This window comes from Ranitomeya imitator, chromosome 5 (assembly GCF_032444005.1).
Source record: "Ranitomeya imitator isolate aRanImi1 chromosome 5, aRanImi1.pri, whole genome shotgun sequence".
Classification (NCBI taxonomy): Eukaryota; Metazoa; Chordata; class Amphibia; order Anura; family Dendrobatidae; genus Ranitomeya; species Ranitomeya imitator.
In genome coordinates, this window is record NC_091286.1 from 148,913,269 (window position 1) to 148,940,112 (window position 26,844).

General features: G+C 43.0%; 1 protein-coding gene across 2 annotated transcripts in view; it reads left to right on the top strand.

Annotated features, from left to right (window-relative positions):
* MERTK (MER proto-oncogene, tyrosine kinase) overlaps positions 1–26,844 on the top strand; it is a 238,387-nt gene that overhangs the window by 150,540 nt on the left and 61,003 nt on the right. For both annotated transcript variants that reach the window (XM_069769212.1, XM_069769214.1), the window contains exons 9-14: positions 1,450–1,600; positions 16,296–16,449; positions 20,807–20,892; positions 22,008–22,103; positions 23,386–23,466; positions 23,753–23,845. In XM_069769212.1, the coding sequence (XP_069625313.1) occupies positions 1,450–1,600; positions 16,296–16,449; positions 20,807–20,892; positions 22,008–22,103; positions 23,386–23,466; positions 23,753–23,845 (661 nt within the window). The remainder of the gene's footprint in view (positions 1–1,449; positions 1,601–16,295; positions 16,450–20,806; positions 20,893–22,007; positions 22,104–23,385; positions 23,467–23,752; positions 23,846–26,844) is intronic.

The following is a 26,844-nucleotide window of genomic DNA, read 5'->3' on the forward strand; positions in this document are numbered from 1 at the left end:
AAGCGCTAACCACTGATTTATCGTACTACCCCTTGGTGTAAATATGCATTTTATTTCTGGATTTTCCCCATAGGCTTGAAGGTAATCTGCAGGTAAAAAAACACATGCGGTTCTATTGCCTTTCTGCTGTGCAGTATTATTTAAACCATGACATACCAAAAGAAATCGCAGTGGAAAAAAGTGATAAAACTGCGCATAAAAAAACATAAGTAACCACATTTACATAATTGGTGCAGAATTACTGCAGCATCCAAAAAAATCTAAACACTCATCGTGGAAGCTAAAAAGCAGGGATCTTCTGTTGCAGACCTGGTTTGGCCATGTAAATGGACTCCACTTCTTTCAGTGGCTACATATAAATCTTCATTGTAGTTTCCACTGCAGGTGAAATGAGCTGCCAACAGCAAATTCCCATGAAAGAATAGGAATCCTAGTGATGAGACAAGCCCTTTAACTCTAAAACAAAACTAGAACATTTGGTTTGCAGTTTCCAAATCTGATGAAATCCCTCTTGTAAATCATGGCGTACAATTTGCTGATATGTCTGGAAACTGCACAGATCACCACTGCTACTTCTTCTTTAGAGTAAAAGGGCATTGACATGTGATAGCAGTAACGGATGATACTGCAACACAGTCCACAGACTCTGGTGCTAGACATGAGACTGATTTTTTTTTCCGACTTATACCAAATATTTAGTCTTGCAATAAAGTGCTATTCTGGTTTTGCTCAGGGCTATAATACAGAATACAAATCAGAGGAAAACACGCAGGTTCATTTATGTATGGCTTTATTTTACGTTTATGACTACAGTACAGACAATATAAAAATATATATTTTGGTACCACAAGTTTTGATAGCTTTTATCTCCACTGACAATATTCCTTAGTGTCTCATAGAAGGGTATTGTACGACATAGGCTACGTTCACATTTGCGTTGTGCGGTGCTGCGTTGGCGACGCAACGCACAACGCATGCAAAAACGCATGCAAAACGTAGCTTTTTGTGACGCATGCGTTCATTTTTTCATGATTTTTGGCGCAGAAAAAACTGCATCATGCAGCGTTTTCTGTTGCACCAAAAAGACGCATGCGTCACAAAAGGCAAGACAACGCATGTCCATGCGCCCCCCATGTTAAATATAGGGGCGCATGGCGCATGCGTCGCTGCGGCTGCGCCTGACGCAGCCCCGCACAACGCTAATGTGAACGTAGTCATAGTGAGGGCTATGCAAAATATGATTCCCTTTTAAAACTCTTGTCTACCTCTATGAAGAGAACATCATAAACTATATAACCTCCTTCTTGTGAACTTTCCTCCAAACAAATCGCTCCAAGCTCTCAATTCCAATGTGTTTCATCAATCATCGGTGACTCCTGCTAAAATAGTCTCCTGCATTTGTACTCTATCAATTCTGCATGTTTTAGTTACTTACGTTGTGTATTACAGAACATTTCCAATATTGAAGACTCCAGTACAGCTGCCCTGGTGGTTCCCATCCGTGCCACCAATGCTACTTGCACAATATCTGTCGCCTGTGTTACCGTGGGAGGGATCGGACCATACAGCGAAGCGGTCCAAGTTGTTGTTCCAAGTGATGGTAAGCATTTGTCTTTTCTAAACATGACATGACACGCTGGAGAACATATGTGACCGATATAACTGTAAGGCCAGAGTCACACATGCGAGAAACACGTCCGTGTCTCGCATGTGAAAACCAAGCTCTGGCGCCGGCACTTGGGAGCGGAGCGTGCGGCTCCACGTGTTGCTATGCGGCCGCACGCTCCACTCCGAAATGCTGGCGCCAGAGCTTGCTTTTCACATGCGAGACACGGATGTGTTTCTCGCATGTGTGACTCCAGCCTAACACACGGGGTATAAACCACGATGCCACGGAATCTGAAGCGGGCAGTTCTGTGTACGGGCAAATCATTTAAAGTGGCTGTCCATTTTAAAATCTTACATTTCCATGGGGCTGCAGACCTCTAAATTACTAATTGAATGGAGTTACTCACCGCTCTCCCTCCACTCTTTATTTGTTGATGGGCTGATAATGTAACAACCGTTCATGTGATCGCTGTAGCCAATCACTGATCTCAGTGGCTATGCCAAGTCTTCACTGGAACACATCAAACATATAGGGTTAGCTAGCAACATTCAAAGGACAAAACAGCGGATCAGGGCATGTCTCCGTATAAAGAAGCAAGGTCCAAAATCCAAAAGACCCACTTGGATACAGCAAGCACTGAAATAGTCCAGTGACAGGTCGAACCGTCGCATCCTGTATCTGGTCGAATAAAGATGTTCTGAACTTAAAGGGAACCTGTCACCCCGTTTTTTCAGATTGAGCTATAAATACTGTTAAATAGGGCCTGCGCTGTGTGTTACTATAGTGTATGTAGTGTACCCTGATTCCCCATGTATGCTGAGAAATACATTACCAAAGTCGCCGTTTTCGCCTGTCAATCAGGCTGGTCAGGTCGGGTGGGCGTGTTCACAGCGCTCTTTTCTTCCCCAGCTTTCCGTTGGTGGCGTAGTGGTGTGCGCATGTCCAATTTCCGAATTCCCTGCGCCCACGTGAAGACACAGCGCGCGATCTGCGCTGTCATCCCTTTCATCGGTAGGGGCGGCCATCTTCCTGGGGCCGCGCGTGCGCAGATAGAGTGCTCTGCTGCACGGGGCTTCAGGAAAATGGCCGCGGGATGCCGCGCGTGCGCAGAAGAGATCGCGGCGGCCATTTTCCCTGATTGACAGGCGAAAACGGCGACTTTGGTAATGTATTTCTCAGCATAGGTGGGGAATCAGGGTACACTACATACACTATAGTAACACACAGCGCAGGCCCTATTTAACAGTATTTATAGCTCAATCTGAAAAAACGGGGTGACAGGTTCCCTTTAATGACCTGCTGGACACTGTACTATTTTCCTGTTCACTGGAACATAGGACTTCTCTTTTTATTCCATTTTTTTGTAGGAAGAATGAAAGAAAAAAACAGCAATTCTGGCATTGTTTTTCATATATCTTTTAGAGTACAGACTAGGGTTGAGCGACCTTGACCTTTTTAGAGTCGAGCCGTGTTTCGCGAAACCCGACTATCTTAAAAGTCGAGTCGAGTGGAATCGGCCGATTATCGTGAAAAGTCGGGGATCGACTGAAACACGAAACCCAATGCAAGTCAATGGGGGAGCATAGTCGGCAGTGAGTGGAGGCCAGGAAAACACCTACACTGCCCATTTTAATGGCAAAAACATCCATTCTTGTTACAGAAGCTTGTCAATCGTAATTTAGCTTATAATAATTGGAAGGCATTTGAAATTGGGGGTCATTTGGCTAAAGTTGTGGGGGGTAGGGCTGGTTCAAGTAATTAGTGGGCCCAGTAAATCTGGACCACGTCACGGCAGTGGAGCAGGGAGAGGTAAGTATTTCAACTTTGCAAGTGCTGTGATCCTGAGCAAGCAGGGGGGGCCCACTCGTTGGCATTGGCACAGGCACAGGGCCCCTCAAAGTACAGCGGTGTGTTTGCACGGCGGGGGCGCCTCCCACCGGCAGCAACACTTTTGCGTACTATGAGAGGCCCTGTGCCAGTGATGTCGCCAACTAGTATTCCTTCCTCCACCTGATGAAGGAACCTGCACTTTCATCTGCACCTTCCTCTTTGTCCCCGTGTAAGGTGGTATGGTATGCGGGAAGAGGAACCTGACTTTCAGCAGGGTCACAATCTTGCTGTGTAGCGTGCACGGGGAATTTTGCGTTATGGGTCAATGTACCAGCAGACTCATCTATCACTGGCTGGGCAATGGGCAGGATGAGGAAGAAACACAGATATATGCCCAAAGAATAAAGTGGGCTAAATGCAGTTCAAAATTGGTAACACAGGACTAACCAGGGGGCATTGCAGTGGAGGACAACTGGAATGAGAGGCTGACACAGAGAGTAGGCCCAAATCAGTAAGTAGTCGAAATGCAGTTCAAAATTGGCAACAGTAGTAAACAGGCGGCACAGCTTTGTTCAGTGGAGGAGAACAGCAAGGAGTGGCAGACACCGATAGTAGGCCCCAACCCCACTAGTAGGCCAAATGCAGTCTAACATTAACAACTACTTAACGAGAGCCTGAAAATGGAATTTCAGGACAGGAAACCAGGAGAACAGCAAGGAGCGGCAGACACTGTTAGTAGGCCCCAAACCAACTAGTACGCCAAATGCAGTTGTTCCATTTAACAACTATTTAACAAGAGCCTGAAGATAAAAGCTCAGGAAAGGCAACCTGGAGAACACCTTGGAGCGGAAGACACCATCTCTACAACCCAGACCCAACTTGTAGGCCTAATGCAGTGTTGTTTCAACAACTACTTAACACGAGCATGAAGATTGAAGCAATGGAGAGGCAACCTGGAGAACACCTTGGAGCGGAAGACACCGTCTCTACAACCCAGACCCAACTTGTAGGCCTAATGCAGTGTAGTTTTCAACAACTACTAAACGAGAGTCAGAAGACCGAAGCAATGGCGAGGAAACCTGGGGAACACCTTGGAGTGGGACACACCGTCTCTACACCCCATACCCAATTTGTAGGCCTAATGCAGTGTAGTTTGCAACAACAAACGGGGATTCCGTGTCTGGACACAAGCACAGCACCTATCAGCGTGAATAAGTCCAGTCTGTGTGCCTAAACCTATCTGCGCAAATACCAGACGCAGACCATGCTGTGCCTTATATGACACTACAGTCATTCACTTTTTCATCATAGTACGTAACTGATGAAGGTCCAGATATAGGACCGAAACGTTTTTTGGCTACTACCATTAAAATCTCACGAGCATTAAGTTGAGTGCCAGGTTCTTTCTTTTAGTATCACATGGTGTGGGAACCTACCTGGGCAATACTAGTAGTAGTGCACACGGCTTTATCTTTGAAATTGCATTAGGGGGATGCTCATGCTTATTATGGCGTTGTCTGCACTAACCAGCCGTGTGCATTCCTCAAAACACTGAAGGACTTGACACATGTCTTGTATCTTCGACCACTGCACACCTGACAACTCCATGTCTGCCATCCTACTGCCTGCCCGTGTATGCGTATCCTCCCACAAAAACATTACTGCCCGCCTCTGTTCGCACAGTCTCTGAAGCATGTGCAGTGTTGAGTTCCACCTTGTTGCAACGTCTATGATTAGGCGATGCTGGGGAAGGTTCAAAGACCGCTGATAGGTCTGCATACGGCAGGAGTGTACGGGCGAACGGCGGATATGTGAGCAAAGTCCGCGCACTTTGAGGAACAGGTCGGATAACCCCGGATAAGTTTTCAGGAAGCACTGCACCACCAGGTTTAAGGTGTGAGCCAGGCAAGGAATGTGTTTCAGTTGGGAAAGGGAGATGGCAGCCATGAAATTCCTTCCGTTATCACTCACTACCTTGCCTGCCTCAAGATCTACTGTGCCCAGCCACGACTGCGTTTCTTTCTGCAAGAACTCGGACAGAACTTCCGCGGTGTGTCTGTTGTCGCCCAAACACTTCATAGCCAATACAGCCTGCTGACGCTTGCCAGTAGCTGCCCCATAATGGGACAACTGGTGTGCAACAGTGGCAGCTGCGGATGGAGTGATTGGGCGACTGCGATCTGTGGACGAGCTCTCGCTTCTGCAGAAGGACGAGGAGGAGGAGGAGGAGGTGCGAACGCCTACAGCCAACTGTTTCCTAGACCGTGGGCTAGGCAGAACTGTCCCGAAATTGCTGTCCCCTGGGGACCCTGCATCCACCACATTCACCCAGTGTGCCGTGATGGACACGTAACGTCCCTGGCCATGCCTACTGGTCCATGCATCTGTTGTCAGGTGCACCTTTGTACTCACAGATTGCCTGAGTGCATGGACGATGCGCTCTTTAACATGCTGGTGGAGGGCTGGGATGGCTGTTCTCGAAAAGAAGTGTCGACTGGGTAGCTCGTAGCGTGGTACAGCGTAGTCCATCAGGGCTTTGAAAGCTTCACTTTCAACTAACCGGTAGGGCATCATCTCTAACAAGATTAGTCTAGCTATGTGGGCGTTCAAACCCTGTGTACGCGGATGCGAGGATAAGTACTTCCTTTTTCTAACCAGAGTCTCATGTAGGGTGAGCTGGACTGGAGAGCTGGGGATCGTGGAACTAGCGGGTGTGCCGGTGGACATGGCAGACAGAGAGACGGTTGGAGATGGTATTGTTTCCGCCTGTGCCCTAGATGCAGTGTTTCCTACTACGAAACTGGTGATTCCCTGACCCTGACTGCTTTGGCCTGGCAAAGAAACCTGCACAGATACTGCAGGTGGTGCGGAAAATGGTGGCCTTACAGTGACGGCAGGGATGTAGCGTTGGTGAGTAGCTTCATTGGCCGAGGGTGCTACAACCTTAAGGGACGTTTGGTAGTTAGTCCAGGCTTGCAAATGCATGGTGGTTAAATGTCTATGCATGCAACTTGTTTTCAGACTTTTCAGATTCTGACCTCTGCTTAAGGTAGTTGAACATTTTTGACAGATGACTTTGTGCGGATCAATTGGAGGTTGTTTAAAAAAATGCCAGACTGCACTCTTTCGAGCCTCGGATCACTTTTCAGGCATTGCAGACTGAGCTTTAACCGGATGGGCACGCTGTCCTCCAACAGTTTTTGGCTTTGCCACGCGTTTTGTCCCATCTACGGGCCCGGCAGATGGAACCTGTTGCGATGTTGATGCCTGCTGCGGCCCCTCCTCCTCCGCTTCAGAACTACTGCCGCCTGCACCCTGTTCCCCCAATGGCTGCCAATCGGGGTCAACAACTGGGTCATCTATAACCTCCTCTTCTAGCTCGTGCGCAACTTCGTCTGTGTCACTGTGTAAGTCGGTGGTAGAGCGTTCGTGACGGGGCAACATAGTCTCATCAGGGTCTAATTCTGGATCAGTACCCTGCGAGGGCAATGTTGTGGTCTGAGTCAAAGGACCAGCATAGTAGTCTGGCTGTGGCTGTGCATCAGTGCACTCCATGTCAGATTCAACTTGTAATGGGCATGGCCTGTTAACTGCTTCACTTTCTAAGCCAGGGACGGTATGTGTAAAGAGCTCCATGGAGTAACCCGTTGTGTCGCCTGCTGCATTCTTCTCTGTTGTTGTTTTTGCTGAAGAGGACAAGGAAGCGACTTGTCCCTGACCGTGAACATCCACTAACGACGCGCTGCTTTTACATTTACCAGTTTCAAAAGAGGAGGCAAAAGAGCTAAAGGCTGAGTCAGCAAGGTAAGCCAAAACTTGCTCTTGCTGCTCCGGCTTTAAACGCGGTTTTCCTACTCCCAGAAAAGGGAGCGTTCGAGCGAGGCCTTCTGTAGCCAGACGACGAATCTGGCTCCACAGCTCCAGGCTTAGGTGCAATATTTTTTTTCCCACGACCACCTGATGCTCCACTACCACTACCATCATTACCAGCTGACAATGAACGCCCACGGCCACGACCTCTTCCACCAGACTTCCTCATTGTTTTAAAAACGTAACCAAAGTAACGGTATTTGTTGCTGTCAAACAACTTACATGGTGAGCTATAACTTCAGTATGATTTAGATATCCCTTTACAGGTGGGTGAGACCGCAAGGAAAATCAGGCACAATGTTACACACTCTGTTTTCGGTGGCACCAAATGAGAGAGATGCCACACACGCAGGACTGTCACTCAAGCAGAAATGTCAATATTGATCTCCCACTTTTTTTTTTTTATTTGTTCAGGGAGAATTTAGAAACACAATAATAAAAAAAAAAGGCTTTCTATGGCCCAGTGCCCACTATTTGAAAGAGAGAGATGGCACACCCAGAAGTCAGGAGTGGCACACAAGCAGAAAGGGCAATATTAATCTCCCACTGATTTTTTTTAAATTTTTTTCAGGGAGAATTTAGAAACAGAATAAAAAAAAAAAGGCTTTCTATGGCCCACTATTTGAGAGAGAGAGATGTCACACCCAGGAGTCAAGACTGGCACACAAGCAGAAAGGGCAATATTAATCTCCCACTTCTTTTTTTTTTTTTTTTTCAGGGAGACTTTAGAAACAAAATAAAATAAAATGATTTTTTCAGGAAGAATTTAGAAACCAAATAAAATAAAATGATTTTTTCAGGGAGAATTTAGAAACCAAATAAAATAAAATGATTTTTTCAGGGAGAATTTAGAAACCAAATTAAAAAAAATAGCCTTTCTATGGCCCAGTGCCCACTATTTGAGAGAGAGAGATGGCACACCCAGGAGTCAAGACTGGCACACAAGCAGAAAGGGCAATATTAATCTCCCACTGATTTTTTTTTTTTTTTCAGGGAGACTTTAGAAACCAAATAAAATAAAATGATTTTTTCAGGGAGACTTTAGAAACCAAATAAAATAAAATGATTTTTTCAGGGAGAATTTAGAAACCAAATTAAAAAAAAAAAGCCTTTTATGGCCCAGTGCCCACTATTTGAGAGAGAGAGATGGCACACCCAGGAGTCAAGACTGGCACACAAGCAGAAAGGGCAATATTAATCTCCCACTGATTTTTTTTTTTCAGGGAGACTTTAGAAACAAAATAAAATAAAATGATTTTTTCAGGAAGAATTTAGAAACCAAATAAAATAAAATGATTTTTTAAGGGAGAATTTAGAAACCAAATAAAAAAAATAGCCTTTCCATGGCCCAGTGCCCACTATTTGAAAGAGAGAGATGGCACACCCAGGAGTCAAGACTGGCACACAAGCAGAAAGGGCAATATTAATCTCCCACTTCTTTTTTTTTTCAGGGAGACTTTAGAAATAAAATAAAATAAAATGATTTTTTCAGGAAGAATTTAGAAACCAAATAAAATAAAATGATTTTTTCAGGGAGAATTTAGAAACACAATAAAAAAAAATGGCTTTCTATGGCCCAGTGCACACTATTTAAAAGAGAGAGATGGCACACCCAGGAGTCAAGACTGGCACACAAGCAGAAAGGGCAATATTAATCTCCCACTGATTTCTTTTTGATTTTTTCAGGGAGAATTTAGAAACACAATAAAAAAAAAATAGGCTTTCTATGGCCCACTATTTGAGAGAGAGAGATGGCACACCCAGGAGTCAAGACTGGCACACAAGCAGAAAGGGCAATATTAATCTCCCACTTCTTTTTTTTTTTTTTTTTTTTCAGGGAGACTTTAGAAACAAAATAAAATAAAATGATTTTTTCAGGAAGAATTTAGAAACCAAATAAAATAAAATGATTTTTTCAGGGAGAATTTAGAAACCAAATAAAAAAAAAAAAGCCTTTTATGGCCCAGTGCCCACTATTTGAGAGAGAGAGATGGCACACCCAGGAGTCAAGACTGGCACACAAGCAGAAAGGGCAATATTAATCTCCCACTGATTTTTTTTTTTCAGGGAGACTTTAGAAACAAAATAAAATAAAATGATTTTTTCAGGAAGAATTTAGAAACCAAATAAAATAAAATGATTTTTTAAGGGAGAATTTAGAAACCAAATTAAAAAAATAGCCTTTCTATGGCCCAGTGCCCACTATTTGAGAGAGAGAGATGGCACACCCAGGAGTCAAGACTGGCACACAAGCAGAAAGGGCAATATTAATCTCCCACTGATTTTTTTTATTTTTTCAGGAAGAATTTAGAAACCAAATAAAATAAAATGATTTTTTCAGGGAGAATTTAGAAACACAATAAAAAAAAAAAATTGGCTTTCTATGGCCCAGTGCACACTATTTAAAAGAGAGAGATGGCACACCCAGGAGTCAAGACTGGCACACAAGCAGAAAGGGCAATATTAATCTCCCACTGATTTCTTTTTGATTTTTTCAGGGAGAATTTAGAAACACAATAAAAAAAAAAAAATAGGCTTTCTATGGCCCACTATTTGAGAGAGAGAGATGGCACACCCAGGAGTCAAGACTGGCACACAAGCAGAAAGGGCAATATTAATCTCCCACTTCTTTTTTTTTTTCAGGGAGACTTTAGAAACAAAATAAAATAAAATGATTTTTTCAGGAAGAATTTAGAAACCAAATAAAATAAAATGATTTTTTCAGGGAGAATTTAGAAACCAAATAAAAAAAAATAGCCTTTCTATGGCCCAGTGCCCACTATTTGAGAGAGAGAGATGGCACACCCAGGAGTCAAGACTGGCACACAAGCAGAAAGGGCAATATTAATCTCCCACTGATTTTTTTTAATTTTTTTTTTCAGGGAGAATTTAGAAACACAATAAAAAAAAAAATAGGCTTTCTATGGCCCACTATTTGAGAGAGAGAGATGGCACACCCAGGAGTCAGGAGTGGCACACATGCAGAAAGGGCAATATTAATCTTCCACTGATTTCTTTTTGATTTTTTCAGGGAGAATTTAGAAATACAATAATAAAAAAAAAAAAAATAGGCTTTCTATGGCCCAGTGCCCACTATTTGAGAGAGAGAGATGGCACACCCAGGAGTCAAGACTGGCACACAAGCAGAAAGGGCAATATTAACCCCTTTCTGCCATTGGACGTAATATTCCGTCCATGTGGGGTGGGCCTTAATTCCCAAGGACGGAATATTACGTCCAGCGCGATCGGCCGCGCTCACGGGGGGAGCGCGGCCGATCGCGGCCGGGTGTCAGCTGCTTATCGCAGCTGACATCCGGCACTATGTGCCAGGAGCGGTCACGGACCGCCCCCGACACATTAACCCCCGGCACACCGCGATCAAAGATGATCGCGATGTGCCGGCGGTGCAGGGAAGCATCGCGCAGGGAGGGGGCTCCCTGCGGGCTTCCCTGAGACCCCCGCAGCAACGCGATGTGATCGCGTTGCTGCGAGGGTCTCCTCACCTCCCTCCCTGCTCGAGCCCCGGATCCAAGATGGCCGCGGATCCGGGTCCTGCAGGGAGGGAGGTGGCTTACCAAGTGCCTGCTCAGAGCAGGCACTTGGTAACGCTTCAGCACTCTGAGACAGATCGGTGATCTGTCAGAGTGCTGTGCAAACTGGCAGATCACCGATCTGTATTGTCCCCCCCTGGGACAAAGTAAAAAAGTTAAAAAAAAAAAATTTTCAAAGTGTGCAAAAAAAACAAAAAAAAAAACCTAAATAATGAAAAAAAAATATATATATTATTCCCATAAATACATTTCTTTATCTAAATAAAATTAAAAAAACAATAAAAGTACACATTTAGTATCGACGCGTCCGTAACAACCCGACCTATAAAGCTGTCCCACTAGTTAACCCCTTCAGTAATCACCCTAAGAAAAAAAAAAAACGAGGCAAAAAACAACGCTTTATTATCGTACCGCCGAACAAAAAGTGGAATAACACGCGATCAAAAAGACGGATATAAATAACCATGGTACCGCTGAAAGCGTCATCTTGTCCCGCAAAAAACGAGCCACCATACAGCAACATCAGCAAAAAAATAAAAAAGTTATAGTCCTCAGAATAAAGCGATGCAAAAATAATTATTTTTTTCTATAAAATAGTTTTTATCGTATAAAAGCGCCAAAACATAAAAAATGATATAAATGAGGTGTCACTGTAATCGTACTGACCCGAAGAATAAAACTGATTTATCAATTTTACCAAACGCGGAAAGGTATAAACGCCTCCCCCAAAAGAAATTCATGAATAGCTGGTTTTTAGTCATTCTGCCTCACAAAAATCGGAATAAAAAGCGATCAAAAAATGTCACGTGCCCGAAAATGTTACCAATAAAAACGTCAACTCGTCCCGCAAAAAACAAGACCTCACATGACTCTGTGGACTCAAATATGGAAAAATTATACCTCTCAAAATGTGGTAACGCAAAAAATATTTTTTGCAATAAAAAGCGTCTTTCAGTGTGTGACGGCTGCCAATCATAAAAATCCGCTAAAAAACCCGCTATAAAAGTAAATCAAACCCCCCTTCATCACCCCCTTAGTTAGGGAAAAATTAAAAAAATGTATTTATTTCCATTTTCCCATTAGGGTTAGGGCTAGGGTTAGGGCTAGGGCTAGGGTTAGGGCTAGGGTTAGGGTTAGGGCTAGGGTTAGGGCTAGGGTTAGGGCTAGGGTTAGGGCTAGGGTTAGGTTTAGGGTTAGGGCTAGGGTTAGGGCTAGGGTTAGGGCTAGGGTTAGGGTTAGGGTTAGGGCTAGGGTTAGGGTTAGGGCTAGGGTTAGGGCTAGGGTTAGGGTTGGGGCTAGGGTTGGGGCTAGGGCTAGGGTTAGGGCTAGGGTTGGGGCTAGGGTTAGGGTTAAGGCTACAGTTAGGGTTGGGGCTAAAGTTAGGGTTAGGGTTTGGATTCCATTTGCGGTTGGAATTAGGATTAGGGGTGTGTCTGGGTTAGAGGTGTGGTTAGGGTTTCCATTGGGATTAGGGTTAGGGGTGTGTTTGGATTAGGGTTTCAGTTATAATTGGGGAGTTTCCACTGTTTAGACACATCAGGGGCTCTCCAAACGCGACATGGCGACCGATCTCAATTCCATCCAATTCTGCATTGAAAAAGTAAAACAGTGCTCCTTCCCTTCCGAGCTCTCCCGTGTGCCCAAACAGGAGTTTACCCCAACATATGGAGTATCAGCGTACTCAGGAAAAATTGGACAACAACTTTTGGGGTCCAATTTCTCCTGTTACCCTTGGGAAAATACAAAACTGGGGGCTAAAAAATAATTTTTGTGGGAAAAATTTTTTGTTTTATTTTTACGGCTCTGCATTATAAACTTCTGTGAAGCTCTTATTGGGTCAAAGTGCTCACCACACATCTAGATAAGTTCCTTAGGGGGTCTGCTTTTCAAAATTGTGTCACTTGTGGGGGGTTTCAATGTTTAGGCACACCAGTGGCTCTCCAAACGCAACATGGCGTCCAATCTCAATTCCTGTCAATTTTGTATTGAAAGGTCAAACGGCGCTCCTTCCCTTCCGAGCTCTGCCATGCGCCCAAACAATGGTTTACCCCCACATATGGGGTATCAGCGTACTCAGGACAAATTGTGCCACAACTTTTGTGGTCCAATTTCTTCTCTTACCATTGGGAAAATAAAAAATTGGGGGCAAAAAGATAATTTTTGTGAAAAAAAATGATTTTTTATTTTTACGGTTCTGCATTATAAACTTCTGTGAAGCACTTGGTGGGTCAAAGTGCTCACCACACCTCTAGATAAGTTCCTTAGGGGGTCTACTTTCCAAAATGGTGTCACTTGTGGGGGGTTTCAATGTTTAGGCACATCAGTGGCTCTCCAAACGCAACATGGCGTCCCATCTCAATTCCTGTCAATTTTGCATTGAAAGGTCAAACGGCGCTCCTTCCCTTCCGAGCTCTGCCATGCGCCCAAACTGTGGGTAACCCTCACATATGGAGTATCAGCGTACTCAGGACAAATTGTACAACAACGTTTGGGGTCCATTTTCTCCTGTAACCATTGGTAAAATAAAACAAATTGGAGCTGAAGTAAATTTTTTGTGAAAAAAAGTTAAATGTTAATTTTTATTTAAACATTCCAAAAATTCCTGTGAAGCACCTGAAGGGTTAATAAACTTTTTGAATGTGGTTTTGAGCACCATGAGGGGTGCAGTTTTTAGAATGGTGTCACACTTGGGTATTTTCTATCAAATAGACCCCTCAAAATGACTTCAAATGAGATGTGGTCCCTAAAATAAAATGGTGTTGTAAAAATGAGAAATTGCTGGTCAACTTTTAACCCTTATAACTCCCTAACAAAAAAAATTTTGGTTCCAAAATTGTGCTGATGTAAAGTAGACATGTGGGAAATGTTACTTATTAAGTATTTTGTGTGACGTATCTCTGTGATTTAATTGCATAAAAATTCAAAGTTGGAAAATTGCGAAATTTTCAAAATTTTCGCCAAATTTTCGTTTTCTTCACAAATAAACGCAGGTAATATCAAAGAAATTTTACCACTATCATGAAGTACAATATGTCACGAGAAAACAATGTCAGAATCACCGGGATCCATTGAAGCATTCCAGAGTTATAACCTCATAAAGGGACAGTGGTCAGAATTGTAAAAATTGGCCCGGTCCATAACGTGCAATCCACCCTTGGGGGTAAAGGGGTTAATCTCCCACTTCTTTTTTTTTTTTTTTCAGGGAGAATTTAGAAACACAATAAAAAAAATAGGCTTTCTATGGCCCACTATTTGAGAGAGAGAGATGGCACACCCAGAAGTCAGGAGTGGCACACAAGCAGAAAGGGCAATATTAATCTCTCACTGATTTCTTTTTGATTTTTTCAGGGAGAATTTAGAAACACAATAAAAAAAAAATAGGCTTTCTATGGCCCACTAGTTGAGAGAGAGAGATGGCAGACCCAGGAGTCAGGAGTGGAACACAAGCAGAAAGGGCAATATTAATCTCCCACTGATTTTTTTAAAATTTTTTCTGGGAGTATTTAGAAACCCAATAAAAAAAAAATTAATAGGCTTTCTATGGCCCACTATTTCAGAGAGAGATGGCACACTCAGGACTGGCACAGAAGCCCAAAGGCCAATATTAATCTCCCACTGATTTTTTTAAAATTTTTTCTGGGAGTATTTAGAAACCCAATAAAAAAAAAATTAATAGGCTTTCTATGGCCCACTATTTCAGAGAGAGATGGCACACTCAGGACTGGCACAGAAGCCCAAAGGCCAATATTAATCTCCCACTGTTTTTTTTTTTATCAGGGAGAATTTATAAACCCCACAAAAAAAACAGAAAAATGAAAAGGCTTTCTATGGCCCACTATGTGAGAGAGATGGCACACACAGGAATGGCACTCTAGCAGAAATGCCAATCTTAATCTCCCACAAAAACAAAACAAAACAGAGACTGTCCTACAATTACTATCTCCCTGCAGTAATCTCAGCCAGGTATGGCAGGCAGCAATAAGGAGTGGACTGATGCACAAATGAAATAAAAAGTGTGGACAAACAAACAAGATAGCTGTGCAGAAAGGAAGGAACAAGAGGATTTGTGCTTTGAAAAAAGCAGTTGGTTTGCACAGCGGCGTACACACAGCAATGCAGCTATCAGGGAGCCTTCTAGGGCAGCCCAATGAGCTACAGCGCTGAGGAAAAAAAATGTAGCTTCCACTGTCCTTGCAAACAAAAGGTGGTGTTGGACAGTGGAAATCGCTACAGCACAAGCGGTTTGGTGGTTAATGGACCCTGCCTAACGCTATCCCTGCTTCTGACGAAGCGGTAGCAACCTCTCCCTAGGCTCAGATCAGCAGCAGTAAGATGGCGGTCGGCGGGAACGCCTCTTTATAGCCCCTGTGACGCCGCAGGCAGCAAGCCAATCACTGCAGTGCCCTTCTCTAAGATGGTGGGGACCAGGACCTATGTCATCACGCTGCCCACACTCTGCGTCCACCTTCATTGGCTGAGAAATGGCGCTTTTCGCGTCATTGAAACGCGACTTTGGCGCATGGCCGACCCCACACAAGGGTCGGATCGGGTTTCCTGAAACCCGACTTTGCCAAAAGTCGGCGACTTTTAAAAATGAACGATCCGTTTCGCTCAACCCTAGTACAGACTATTAAATAATATGGTTTTATTGCACAGGTCATTAGAGATATGCAAATAGCAAAAATGTTTTGTTTTGAGGGGGAACTTTTTTCAATCCTTTTATTGGGGAGGGGGAAATAGGATTTTTATCTGGGAGTTGGATGTATTACATTTTTTTTCCACACTTAGAAAACAGTATTATTAACATTTTTAGACCCCCAATTGCACCCTTACTCCATTTTAGAGTTAAAAAAAGGTTACTTGGAAGATTTTCTTATTTTCATTTCTTTTGGTTTTCTGCAACATTTCTTAGTCCCACAACAAATCTTTAAATCTTGAACATATGATCCTTTGATCACAGAGATAAAACACCATTTAGGCCATACTGAGAAACTGCCTATTAAACTCTGCTAGACTGTCTGACCCCCAGTTGCTATAACAACCCATCAGTCCCCCACTATTGCATCAAGGACCAATGTTGCCTGACAGAGAGAGTATTCTACCCCTGTAAAACTGCTCAAATGCTGCAGTCACTACTGAATGCAGCATCTAAACAGTTGAACTTCTGGGATCTGAGTTAGATTTGGTCCAAGCAGACACAGTGAGCTTAGCTGTGTACTACATCTGGCACCCACTGCATAACGCATGGGCACAACTACTGTGTCTGCACCGACTCTTGAATGGGAAGGAATAATAAATTACCAATAAATATCTACTTCTATTATGAAGAATTTGATGAACACAATGCAGTCCTCCATTTATGTGCACATACAGTGTATTCTGATTTGTTTCTGATGTATTTATATGCATTTATTTGTCATTTATTTCTTTTTCAGGCTCCTTAGCATCTGCAACATCCTCAACTCCAGAGCCAGGACAAGTCAGCCCTTACATGATATTACTCGGCTTTATATGTGGCTTAATGATTGTTCTCCTCCTCATTTACGGTGTAGTTAAATACATCAGCCAGAGAAAGGAGACCAAGTTTGGGTGAGTCTTGAACCTGATTATTGTGGGATGACTTTTACATATAAGATCGATGAAGTCAAGTTGTATATGGTGTTTAATCGCTAACAGAACTCCACAATTCCATTGCCAAATTAATCTCCACTTTTACAAAATTTTTACAAAAAAATGTAAACAATAATTTCATCTTCTTTAGTATTCACTTGATTGCACTCATCAGAGAATGCAGTATGATAGGTCGACCAAAAATATTCCCTTAGCTGTCAGGAGACAGCAACATTTTGTTTTCTGCTGATGAGTTTAATAAGTTAGCGAAAGCATAGTTTGGAGAGAGTTGTGGTCTATTAGTACTAGAAGAAAAAACTACATCAGACTCCAGCCTCATACTGTTAGTTAGCATAGTTGGTATCTACAGCACAATGGCAAGTCTTTATTATAGGTTCTGTTAGGCAATCTTTCATTTCATTGCACAGGGTAAGTTTGTCATTAGTCTGAAAGTGCTTAAATGAGTTGTGCAGCCATAACTTACTGATGAATTTTCTTTGGATAGGTCAGCAATATAAGATCTGTGGGGGTCTGTAGTGCAGAGGTGTCCATACCATGCAGTAATGAGGCAGTGATCCAGGAATGTTCAAAGCAAACTTGTTTAATGTCCAAAAAACTCACATAAAACGAAAAAGCACACGGTGTCCTCCGGATCGCTGCTGGGCATCAAAACAGTCCGTATCCGAGACCGGTTGCTGTGGGTGACTGCACTAACATGTCACTCTGAGGGGTGCCAGCCGTTCACTTCTCTTGGCAATGTGTTACCTCACACAAGCTGGCTGTTGCAGAGCCACCTGCTCTGCCTCTTGCAAACCAACACTGACACACCCAACCCTTTGTTGCAGGGTTTTTTACATGAAATCTGTGGCCATGGGCCACTTGTAAGACCTGGCCTGGAGGGAGCGAAATGCCCCACTACCATCCTCTAGTTCGCTCCAAAAATAAAATCTCATGCCGGGGCTTTCCCAAGACCAAACTTATTTTATTTTGCACAGCAATAACAGCTATATCTGTGACTGCAATGCACTTCAGTGATCTTAATACGCTTATATGCGCTTCCTGGGGGACCCATAGTGACCCTCGCATATAACACCTTTCACTGTCTCACAGGGTCAGATACCCACTGAGCTTGTGTTGAGGCATGCACTTCTTAATGTACCATGTGCCTCTGACTTTTGCACACACCCTCTTCGCGATCGGTGTGAGCATTGCCAGACTTAATGAATTGGGGTCTTTGTATTTTAATACTCTCCAACAATGCTTTCTCCATCCAGAGGTTGACAATCTGTCTTGATCATATCATACTGGAGATAGAGTGAATTCAGACGCACTAACCAAGCAGTGACAGGGCTCGTACATAGTTTGGTCTTTTCTATGGTAACCTACTGATGCAACACTTGGACAATAAAGAAACAAAACAGAAGAAGAATCTACGACTTTGAAATTTGGTGCTGGAGAAGGATGTTATCAATACCATGGATGGCAAGAAGAACAAATAAATCAATTTTGGAACAAATCAAGCCAGACATGTCACACGAAGAAAGGATTACCAAGCTACGCCTTGCCTATTTTGGACACATCTTATGAAGAGAGCAATCACTGGAGAAGGACATCATGGTGCAATAATGAATAGAAGGTACAAGGCGAAGAGGAAGACCAGGAACCCGATGGCTTGGTACTTTCAAGATAACGGCTGCAAAGTCCCTGGTGAACAAGATCAATCTTCCAATAGATCATTTATCCATCAAGTCGCCATGGCTTGACATCAAGCCATAAGCCGTTTAAAAAAAAAACAAGCTGCCACAACCTATGTGAGCAAAATGAGTCTTTGGAAGCTATGTAAAATTTCCTTATTCTGTGAAAGCAATGAGGGTTCTTAAAAATTCTGACACATTGAAACACAAATTGGCTTTAATAATGTGATAAACTTCATTGTACATTGATAAACTTCACTAACAACAAACCAGAACTTCCCCCATTCCATATTCTAGGATTTAGACTTCCAGCATACTTGCAGATAAGTTGCTTAGCGTAATTTCCAATAAGTAGATGTTTTCCTGCAATGAAAGTGAGTCCTGAATAGAATACATGATTGGTATGTAGATTCCTATCAGTTGAGGAATGTTACCGGTCTGATGTTGTAGACAATAGATTCTTGTTGTTCTTGTGACATAACATTCATAACACAGCATGGAAATGAAGCATGTACAAAGAATGTCATTCTGATTCCCTCCTCGCCAGGGACTTCATGATATCAGCTGATTGTAGAGCTACATATGATGGAGTTAAATGTCACATCCTGCTTTCTGGGTGTCTCCCTGCCTGGTGGAAGTCCTGAGGAGTGATTTTGTAAATAAGTCGTTACTTTTATGTATAAATGTATTTCTTTCCCATCGGCTCAATGTTAAGATAATTCAGATGCCCTTTAGTTATGACTCAGTTTTCCTTATTATTGAAGAAACAGGACATCAACTTTACTGCTGTCTACTTGTTAGTTGCAAGGATGCTAAAATACTCATTCGCACAATTTAGAGTTGATTCTGAATCCTTATATTCAGCTGGTTGTAGAGAGATTGTTGGATCTGGAGGAACCAAAACTTAATCAGATCATGACTGTTTACATTCTTAGAACAGAGTCACTGGATACATTACAAAAACCAAGGAGGTAACAGATGTTCGGCCAACAACCATCACTTCCAATTGCCTCCTACTTATGTTGTTTCGCCCAGGCCAAGCATACATGTGTAAAAAGAAAAAAAGGGAGTTAAGCTTTTGCTTACATGAGCAGATAATCCTTTAAACAATGAATGGTGTGATCGTATCTCATGATGAGTAAATGATCTCAGACAAGTGTTTACACAGGAAGAGAATCGTGAATGAAATGGTTGACTAGTGATCGTTACATCTGACATTGTGCACTGTGCTCACACAGACAGATAATCTGACGTATAGGTGTGTCCAACAATCAGATCTCATAAGTGATACTAAGTATTTAGAATATACAGCTCTGGCAAAAATTAAGAGACCACCACATCAAAACCCTGTCATGAGCAGCCCAATCTCCAGACCTGAACCCCATTGAAAACCTTTGGAATGCAATGAAGAAGATGATGGATAGTCACAAGCCATCAAACAAAGAAGAACTGCTTACATTTTTTTCTCAAGAAGCAGTGTGAAAGACTGGTGGAAAGCATGAGACGCATGAAAGCTGTGATTAAAAATCATGGTTATTCCACAAAATATTGATTTCTGAACTCTTCCTGAGTTAAAACATTAGTATTGTTGTTTCTAAATGATTATGAACTTGTTTTCTTTGCATTAGTTGAGGTCTGAGGTCTGAAAGCACTGGGTTTTTTATTTTTTTTATTTTGACCATTTCTCTTTTTCAGAAAAAAAATACAAAATTTATTGCTTGGAAATTCGGAGACATGTCAGAAGTTTATAGAATAAAATAACAATTTACATTTTACTCAAAAATATACCTATAAAGAGAAAAATCAGACAAACTGAACATTTTGCAGTGGTCTCTTAATTTTTGCCAGTGCTGTATAAATTCATCCAATATTGCACAAACATTTCCATTTGATGAAGAACAAAAAAATATAATTTTTGATGGTCAAGTCATTTAACGATTAAACAATCTCCATTGCACAACTTTTGAAAGTTGAACAAGATTTATTTTGCTCTTTTAAATGATTTCATACTTTATGAATGCGAGTTTTTGGACCCAAATTTCAGGTTTAAACTGGGTTAGGTAGCAATGTGTGCCCCACTGAGATGACTTTTGATAGACCACATCTTGCTGAGCACCTTTTGATGCAGAACGCTATACTTTTTTTCTGGAATTTTGGTGAAAGACATTCTCTCCAGCTTATTCAGTGCCTGTAATGCCCCAATATAAAAATTGATAAAAAGTGATACTGGATGCAAAAGATACATTATGTGCATGACCTCTCCTCCTCTCCTCCATCACCAACAGCTCTGGTGCAGAATTACATTTTCAATATATACAATTTAATCTTTGGGAAATCATAGATAAACCATAACCCGGGAAAATGCGCAATAATAATAAGTCATGCGGATGCATAATACATTGTATATTAGAATACATGTGGAGACTACCTTGTGATCCTACTTTTATAGTAGTACATTGTGATAGTACGTGAATTGATTTGTAATTCTACAGCACAGGCCTAACAATAGAAACCACTACATATGTGAATGAGACCTAAACAATGTGTTATAGACTTCTAGAAGTTCTAGTATTATGAAATATGGGTAAATGAACATAAGCTATTTGACTTGTATTCCTCAATGTGCTTTTCCTTTTACCCAGGCAAGCAATGTTCGGTTCGGATGATTCAGACAGAGTACTTTACAAGGCAAAGAAGTCCTACACTAGGAAAGGCATCGAAGTGACCTGTAAGTTGGCAAATCCTGTTGTTTTTGAATTGATTTCCCTGAAGAAGGTCACTCATGAATGTTGAAAGACTGCCACCTGTTGGTGGAAGCTAACATTTTAATCACAGTTTTCTTTGCATTTAAAGAGAACCTGACAGCTTATATACATGCTGCCCAATGAGGCACTGGCTGCGTGATTTCAGCCAGAGAAAATCATACTGTAAAAGCTGCACTGGAGACTATTCGAATAGGTGGGTGCCTGGCAGCTTCTCCACTCCCAAGGACCTGGAGTGACAGGTCTCTCCCTATATGCACACACAGGGAGAGACCTATCACCCCAGGGTAGAAAGTAGGGTGAATCCAACAGAGACCCGCCTGTCCGACTAGTCTCCAGCGCTGCTCAGTCCGCAGTGGCTTTTACTGTAATAATAATAATAATCTTTATTTTTATATAGCGCTAACATATTCCGCACCGCTTTACAGTTTGCACACATTATCATCGCTGTACCCGACGGGGTTCACAATCTAAATTCCCCATCAGTATGTCTTTGGAATGTGGGAGGAAACCGGAGTACCCGGAGGAAACCCACGCAAACATGGAGAGAACATACAAACTCCTTGCAGATGTTGTCCTTGGTGGGGTTTGAACCCAGGACTCCAGCGCTGCAATGCTAACCACTGCGCCACCGTGCTGCCCATAAACTTTGTTTATCTCTGAAATGCCGCAGCATGTATCAGCTGTCAGGTTCATATTAAAGAGAACCTGACAGCTTAAAATGTAACTGTTTGCACACATCTATCAATCTGCACCTCTCCATTCCTGAGACATGACCCCTTCTTCCCTGTAAATAAGTCTAGTTTTTATAGGCAAGTTGGAGAGGTCCTCAATAAGACGCATTGATAATAAAGCCCACTTTAGTGAAAAGACTAGATTTACACACGTTAGCGGGTTAATTTCTCAAGAATGGAGAGGCACTGGAACAAAAGAAAAGCATGCCATATTCAGAAGAACAGTGGCATTTACAACAGGAAAACAATTACCTATTTATGGCAAGTGACAGGTCTTCTTTAAATTGTTTAACATATAAACTAAAAAAAGAAATTGTGTTCAAAATGCTTTTTTTATCTGCAATTAGTGAGTACTTTGGGTATCAGTGAAGATCTGCAGCAGAAGTTGGAAGATGTGATGGTTGAAAGGAACCTGCTGTCCCTTGGGAAAGTGCTGGGAGAGGGTAGGTATTGTAACCGGTCTTAAAGGGACTCTGTCACCTGAATTTGGAGGGAACAATCTTCAGCCATAGGGGCGGGGTTTTCAGGTGTATGCTTCACCCTTTCCTTACCCGCTGGCTGCATGCTGGCTGCAATATTGGATTGAAGTTCATTCTCTGTCCTCTGTAGTACATGCCTGCGCAAGGCAATCTTGAAGTAACTCATTTTGTAGGATACTCACATATAGCTCAGCATTGAGACCACCATCGGTCCTGGTCAAGTATCCAATGCCTTTGGCTGTGAAACAACCCCATATCATCAGGCTTCCTGCACCGAACTTGACAATTCCTTCAATGTCTCAATCCATTAGTCCCATTTTCCATTGTTTCTTTCAGACCCATTTGCACCCATCAGAGCCTAGTCTTTTTGGCCTTCGTCTCCTCTCCCCAAATCACCCTACTGTCCACTTTTTGTACTTTATTGGAAGCTCGAGCTGACGTTTCTTATGACGATATTTAAGTAAAGGCTTCTTCATCTTTTTTCGGGCCACCATTCCAGACTTATGTAACCTGCATCGCACAGTGCTTGCATGGACGTGATCTCACCATTACGAAGCATACAAGCCACCTCCACTGCTTTGTTTGTCGCACCAGAACTGATAGCCATTGTGATGAACCGACTTGTTGACTTTGATATTTTGCCTGGATGTCCACCTTGGCTTTTGAATGGATGGACGAACTTCATTTCTGATTCTTCCAACTGTCGTGGGACTCACATGACACAGTTTGGAAATTTTCTTGGCCGAGAGACCACTATTGATGAGTTGGATGATGATATTTCTCTTTTCCTGGCAAAGCTGCTTTATGGCTGCTCCTCAATTCCAACCACTGACCTTTGGCTTGTGAATCAACCTAGTCACACACTGAGATATTAGGGAATATGAGAACAGGTTGCATTTTGTAGTGTTCAGGAAGAAAAAGATTTACCACCACCAGGAGCAAAACCGTAACAAAGCGGCATGACAAGAATCTGCATAACTAATCATATGCTACATAGCTGCAAGTCACATTTATGTGTGAGCTAGCTAAGATGATAGTTTTTCTAAAATACATTTTATTTCTGTGTAATCAGAGAAAAAAAAAAAAGTCAATGATTTGATAGACTGGCCTGTATCATGATGACCAGTGGTAGATTTCGATGTGACACTTCTACAGCTCCTTGTGGTGCCACCTGCTACATGTATACTGGATCCATGATAGAACAGATATGAGCAGTAATATTTTATCTGTTATTGTCTTTATTTAGGTGAATTTGGATCTGTGATGGAAGGGGAACTGCGATATCCTGATGGGACAACTCACAAAGTGGCTGTGAAAACCATGAAGTGTAAGGAAACTTCATCCTCTGGCTGCTAAGAATGCCATTATACAGTTTTGTACATTATGTGGCTTTATTTTCTTAACACACCGAGAATATTAACAAAATCTTCATGTTATTGTTCAAGCATAATGAAAATGCAAAACTAAAAAAAATCTGAAAATCAAAATTATTAATGAATATTATTATTTTCAAACTATCTTCACTACATTAGATGGAGAATGCCTTACACTTATTTTCATGTCTGGGTAACTTTGTACTCACATGTGGGCTTCATTGGTTTTTGTATCTACAGTGGACAACTTTTCACAAAGGGAAATAGAAGAATTTTTAAGTGAAGCGGCCTGCATGAAAGACTTCCACCATCCAAATGTGATTAAATTGCTTGGTAAGGTTTGTATATAAGTCCTTTAATAAAGGAATTTTATTTTGGCTACACACAAGCTTTGGTATTAGTAGCGCTATTAGGACATGGGTTGTCCTGTTTTATACATCGCACATGGTGGCTCCCTGAGCTGTATTGCTAGTTACCTTGCAGTAAAGTACTATAAAGGCTAGTGCTATGCACTGTGCCTCCCTGCTGTCCATTGTTGTGCGCTCTCCATTGCTCTGAGCACAGGTACTGTGCAGGATCACCGACATTGGCTGGATACAGCTTGTAAGCTCTATAGCAAACAGTATATGAACACTGTACTCATTGCCTAGGTGACAGACCATCGCTGCTAGCCGACTGGCTGCGATGGCTGGTAACCTTGACAATGAGCAGTAAACTAGATAAATAAAAATCCTTCCTTTCTTGAGATTAATTTTGGCTGAATGAGTCCTGGTTTTATGTAGGAGAAATTTTAATTTCTTTTGCCGCTGTTTATTAGTACATATAAAGTACTAAATATTTTTTTAATACAAAGATTGCATTTACTTTTTTTTTTTTTCTTGCTGTTCATCTTTCATACTGAGTAACATTTTGAACCACTTATTCAAGTTACTACGGTCATATGGACACTTAAAGGGATTTCTCTTGCTTTATGATATTGATGACCTACCCTTGTATGGGTCCTCACTATTAGATTGGTGTGGGTCTGACACCCAGCACCCCCTTGACCTTTTTTTGTGTTGTACAGTTTTTCACTGTAACTGGGGCCGCCATAGAAGCAAAATGCTCACTGACGGGAACCTGCGGTATGAAATGGGGTAAAGAGGCAGTAATTGGCTGCAGGCAATTGGTGAACAGATAAAATTGAAAAGGCAGAAACAAAGTCAGTCTCTGGGTCAAAAAATGTGATCACTGGCACCCTGATAGTGGTACAAACTCGAAATAAAGCTCCTTAATATTTGATTGCATTAGCCAATAACGATTGTTCAGCTGTCCGCTATCTTGCCTGGCTGACTGCTATCTCACCCGCTAGGCCCCTATCTTGCCCGGCTGGCCCCTATCTCTCCCAGCTGTCTGCTATCGTGCCCTGCAGTCCGCTATCGTGCCCTGCAGTCCGCTATCGTGCCCTGCTGTCCCCTATCTTGCCCGGCTGGCTGCTATTGTGCCCTGCTGTCCGCTATTGTGCCCTGCAGTCGGCTATCGTGCCCTGTTGTCCGCTATCTTGCCCGGCTGGCCACTATTTCACCCAGCTGTCCGCTATCGTGCCCTGCTGTCCGCTATCGTACCCTGCTGCCCGCTATCGTGCCCTGCTGGCTGCTATCTTGCTCGGCTGGCCTCTATCTTGCCCGGCCATATACAGCACTCGCTCTGCTGAGCTCTTGTGGCTTTTCTCTAAAGGTACCGTCACATTAAGCGACGCTGCAGCGATATAGACAACGATGCCGATCGCTGCAGCGTCGCTGTTTAGTCGTTGTGTGGTCGCTGGAGAGCTGTCACACAGACAGCTCTCCAGCGACCAACGATGCCGAAGTCCCCGGGTAACCAGGGTAAACATCGGTTACTAAGCGCAGGGCCGCGCTTAGTAACCCGATGTTTACCCTGGTTACCGTTGTAAATGTAAAAAAACAAAAAACACTACATACTTACATTCCGTTGTCTGTCGCATTCCCCGGCGTCAGCTTCCCTGCACTGTGTAAGCGCCGGCCGTAAAGCAGAGCGGTAATGTCACCGCTGTGCTCTGCTTTACGGCCGGCCGGCGCTGACACAGTGCAGGGAAGCTGACGCCGGGGGACGCGACAGACACCGGAATGTAAGTATGTAGTGTTTTTTTTTTTTTTTTACATTTACAATGGTAACAAGGGTAAATATCGGGTTACTAAGCGCGGCCCTGCGCTTAGTAACCCGATGTTTACCCTGGTTACAAGTGAAGACATCGCTGGATCGGCGTCACACACGCCGATTCAGCGATGTCAGCGGGTGATCCAGCGACGAAATAAAGTTCTGGCCTTCTAGCTCCGACCAGCGATGTCACAGCAGGATCCTGATCGCTGCTGCGTGTCAAACACAACGATATAGCTATCCAGGACGCTGCAACGCCACGGATTGCTATCGTTGTCGTTCTAAAGTTGCTCAGTGTGAAGGTACCTGTTTGCTATTTCAGGGAGAACAAAGGGATCGTCAGTTCAAAATCAGATATGCTGTATCCTTATCTTCCTGAACAATCCTCTGTCTCCTGTGTGGGGGAACTTTTGTCTTGCAGATTTCAGAATAAAGCATTGTAAAAATCATTGCAGAATTGTTAACGGGGTTATCCAGGACTTTACTTATTTTCCCTATGTAGCCAAGAACTTACAGGCAGGTAGTTGATAATTACCTGCCTGATCTGCCCAGTGCCAAGTGGTCATGGACTGTTCCTGCTTGTGATTCTGCTGCTTTATATAACCTCATGTCAACAGAGCAACTTTCCTTCTTTTTCTCTATCAAAGGGGCCTCACTGGAGACTTCATTCTGATTGGCAGTTAAGGTACCGTCACACTCAGCGACACTGCAGCGATATAGACAACGAGCTGGAGCGTCGCTGTTTAGGTCGCTGTAGAGACGTCAAACACAGCAGCTCAAGAACGATGCAGGAGCGATCCAGTGACGTACTTATCGTTCTCGCCGGTTGTTAGCTCCATGTAAAACATTGCTGGCATCGTTGCTTTTGCTGTCAAACACGACGATACACGCCAACCTGACAACGAAATTAAGTTCTGGACTTCTAGCTCCGACCAGCGATGGCACAGCGGGATCCAGATCGCTGCTGCGTTTCAAACACAACGAGATCGCTATCCAGGACGCTGCAACGTCACGGATCGTTGTCGTTCTCGTTGCAAAGTTGCTGAGTGTTATGGTACCTTTAGGCAGTAGGGAGATAGCTGTCTCAGCATGATATTAGCAGTGAGGCCCTGTCAACAGAGCAGAGCGGAAGGGAAGGAACTGCTCTGTCAACGTCAATCTGAGCTGGCAGAGAC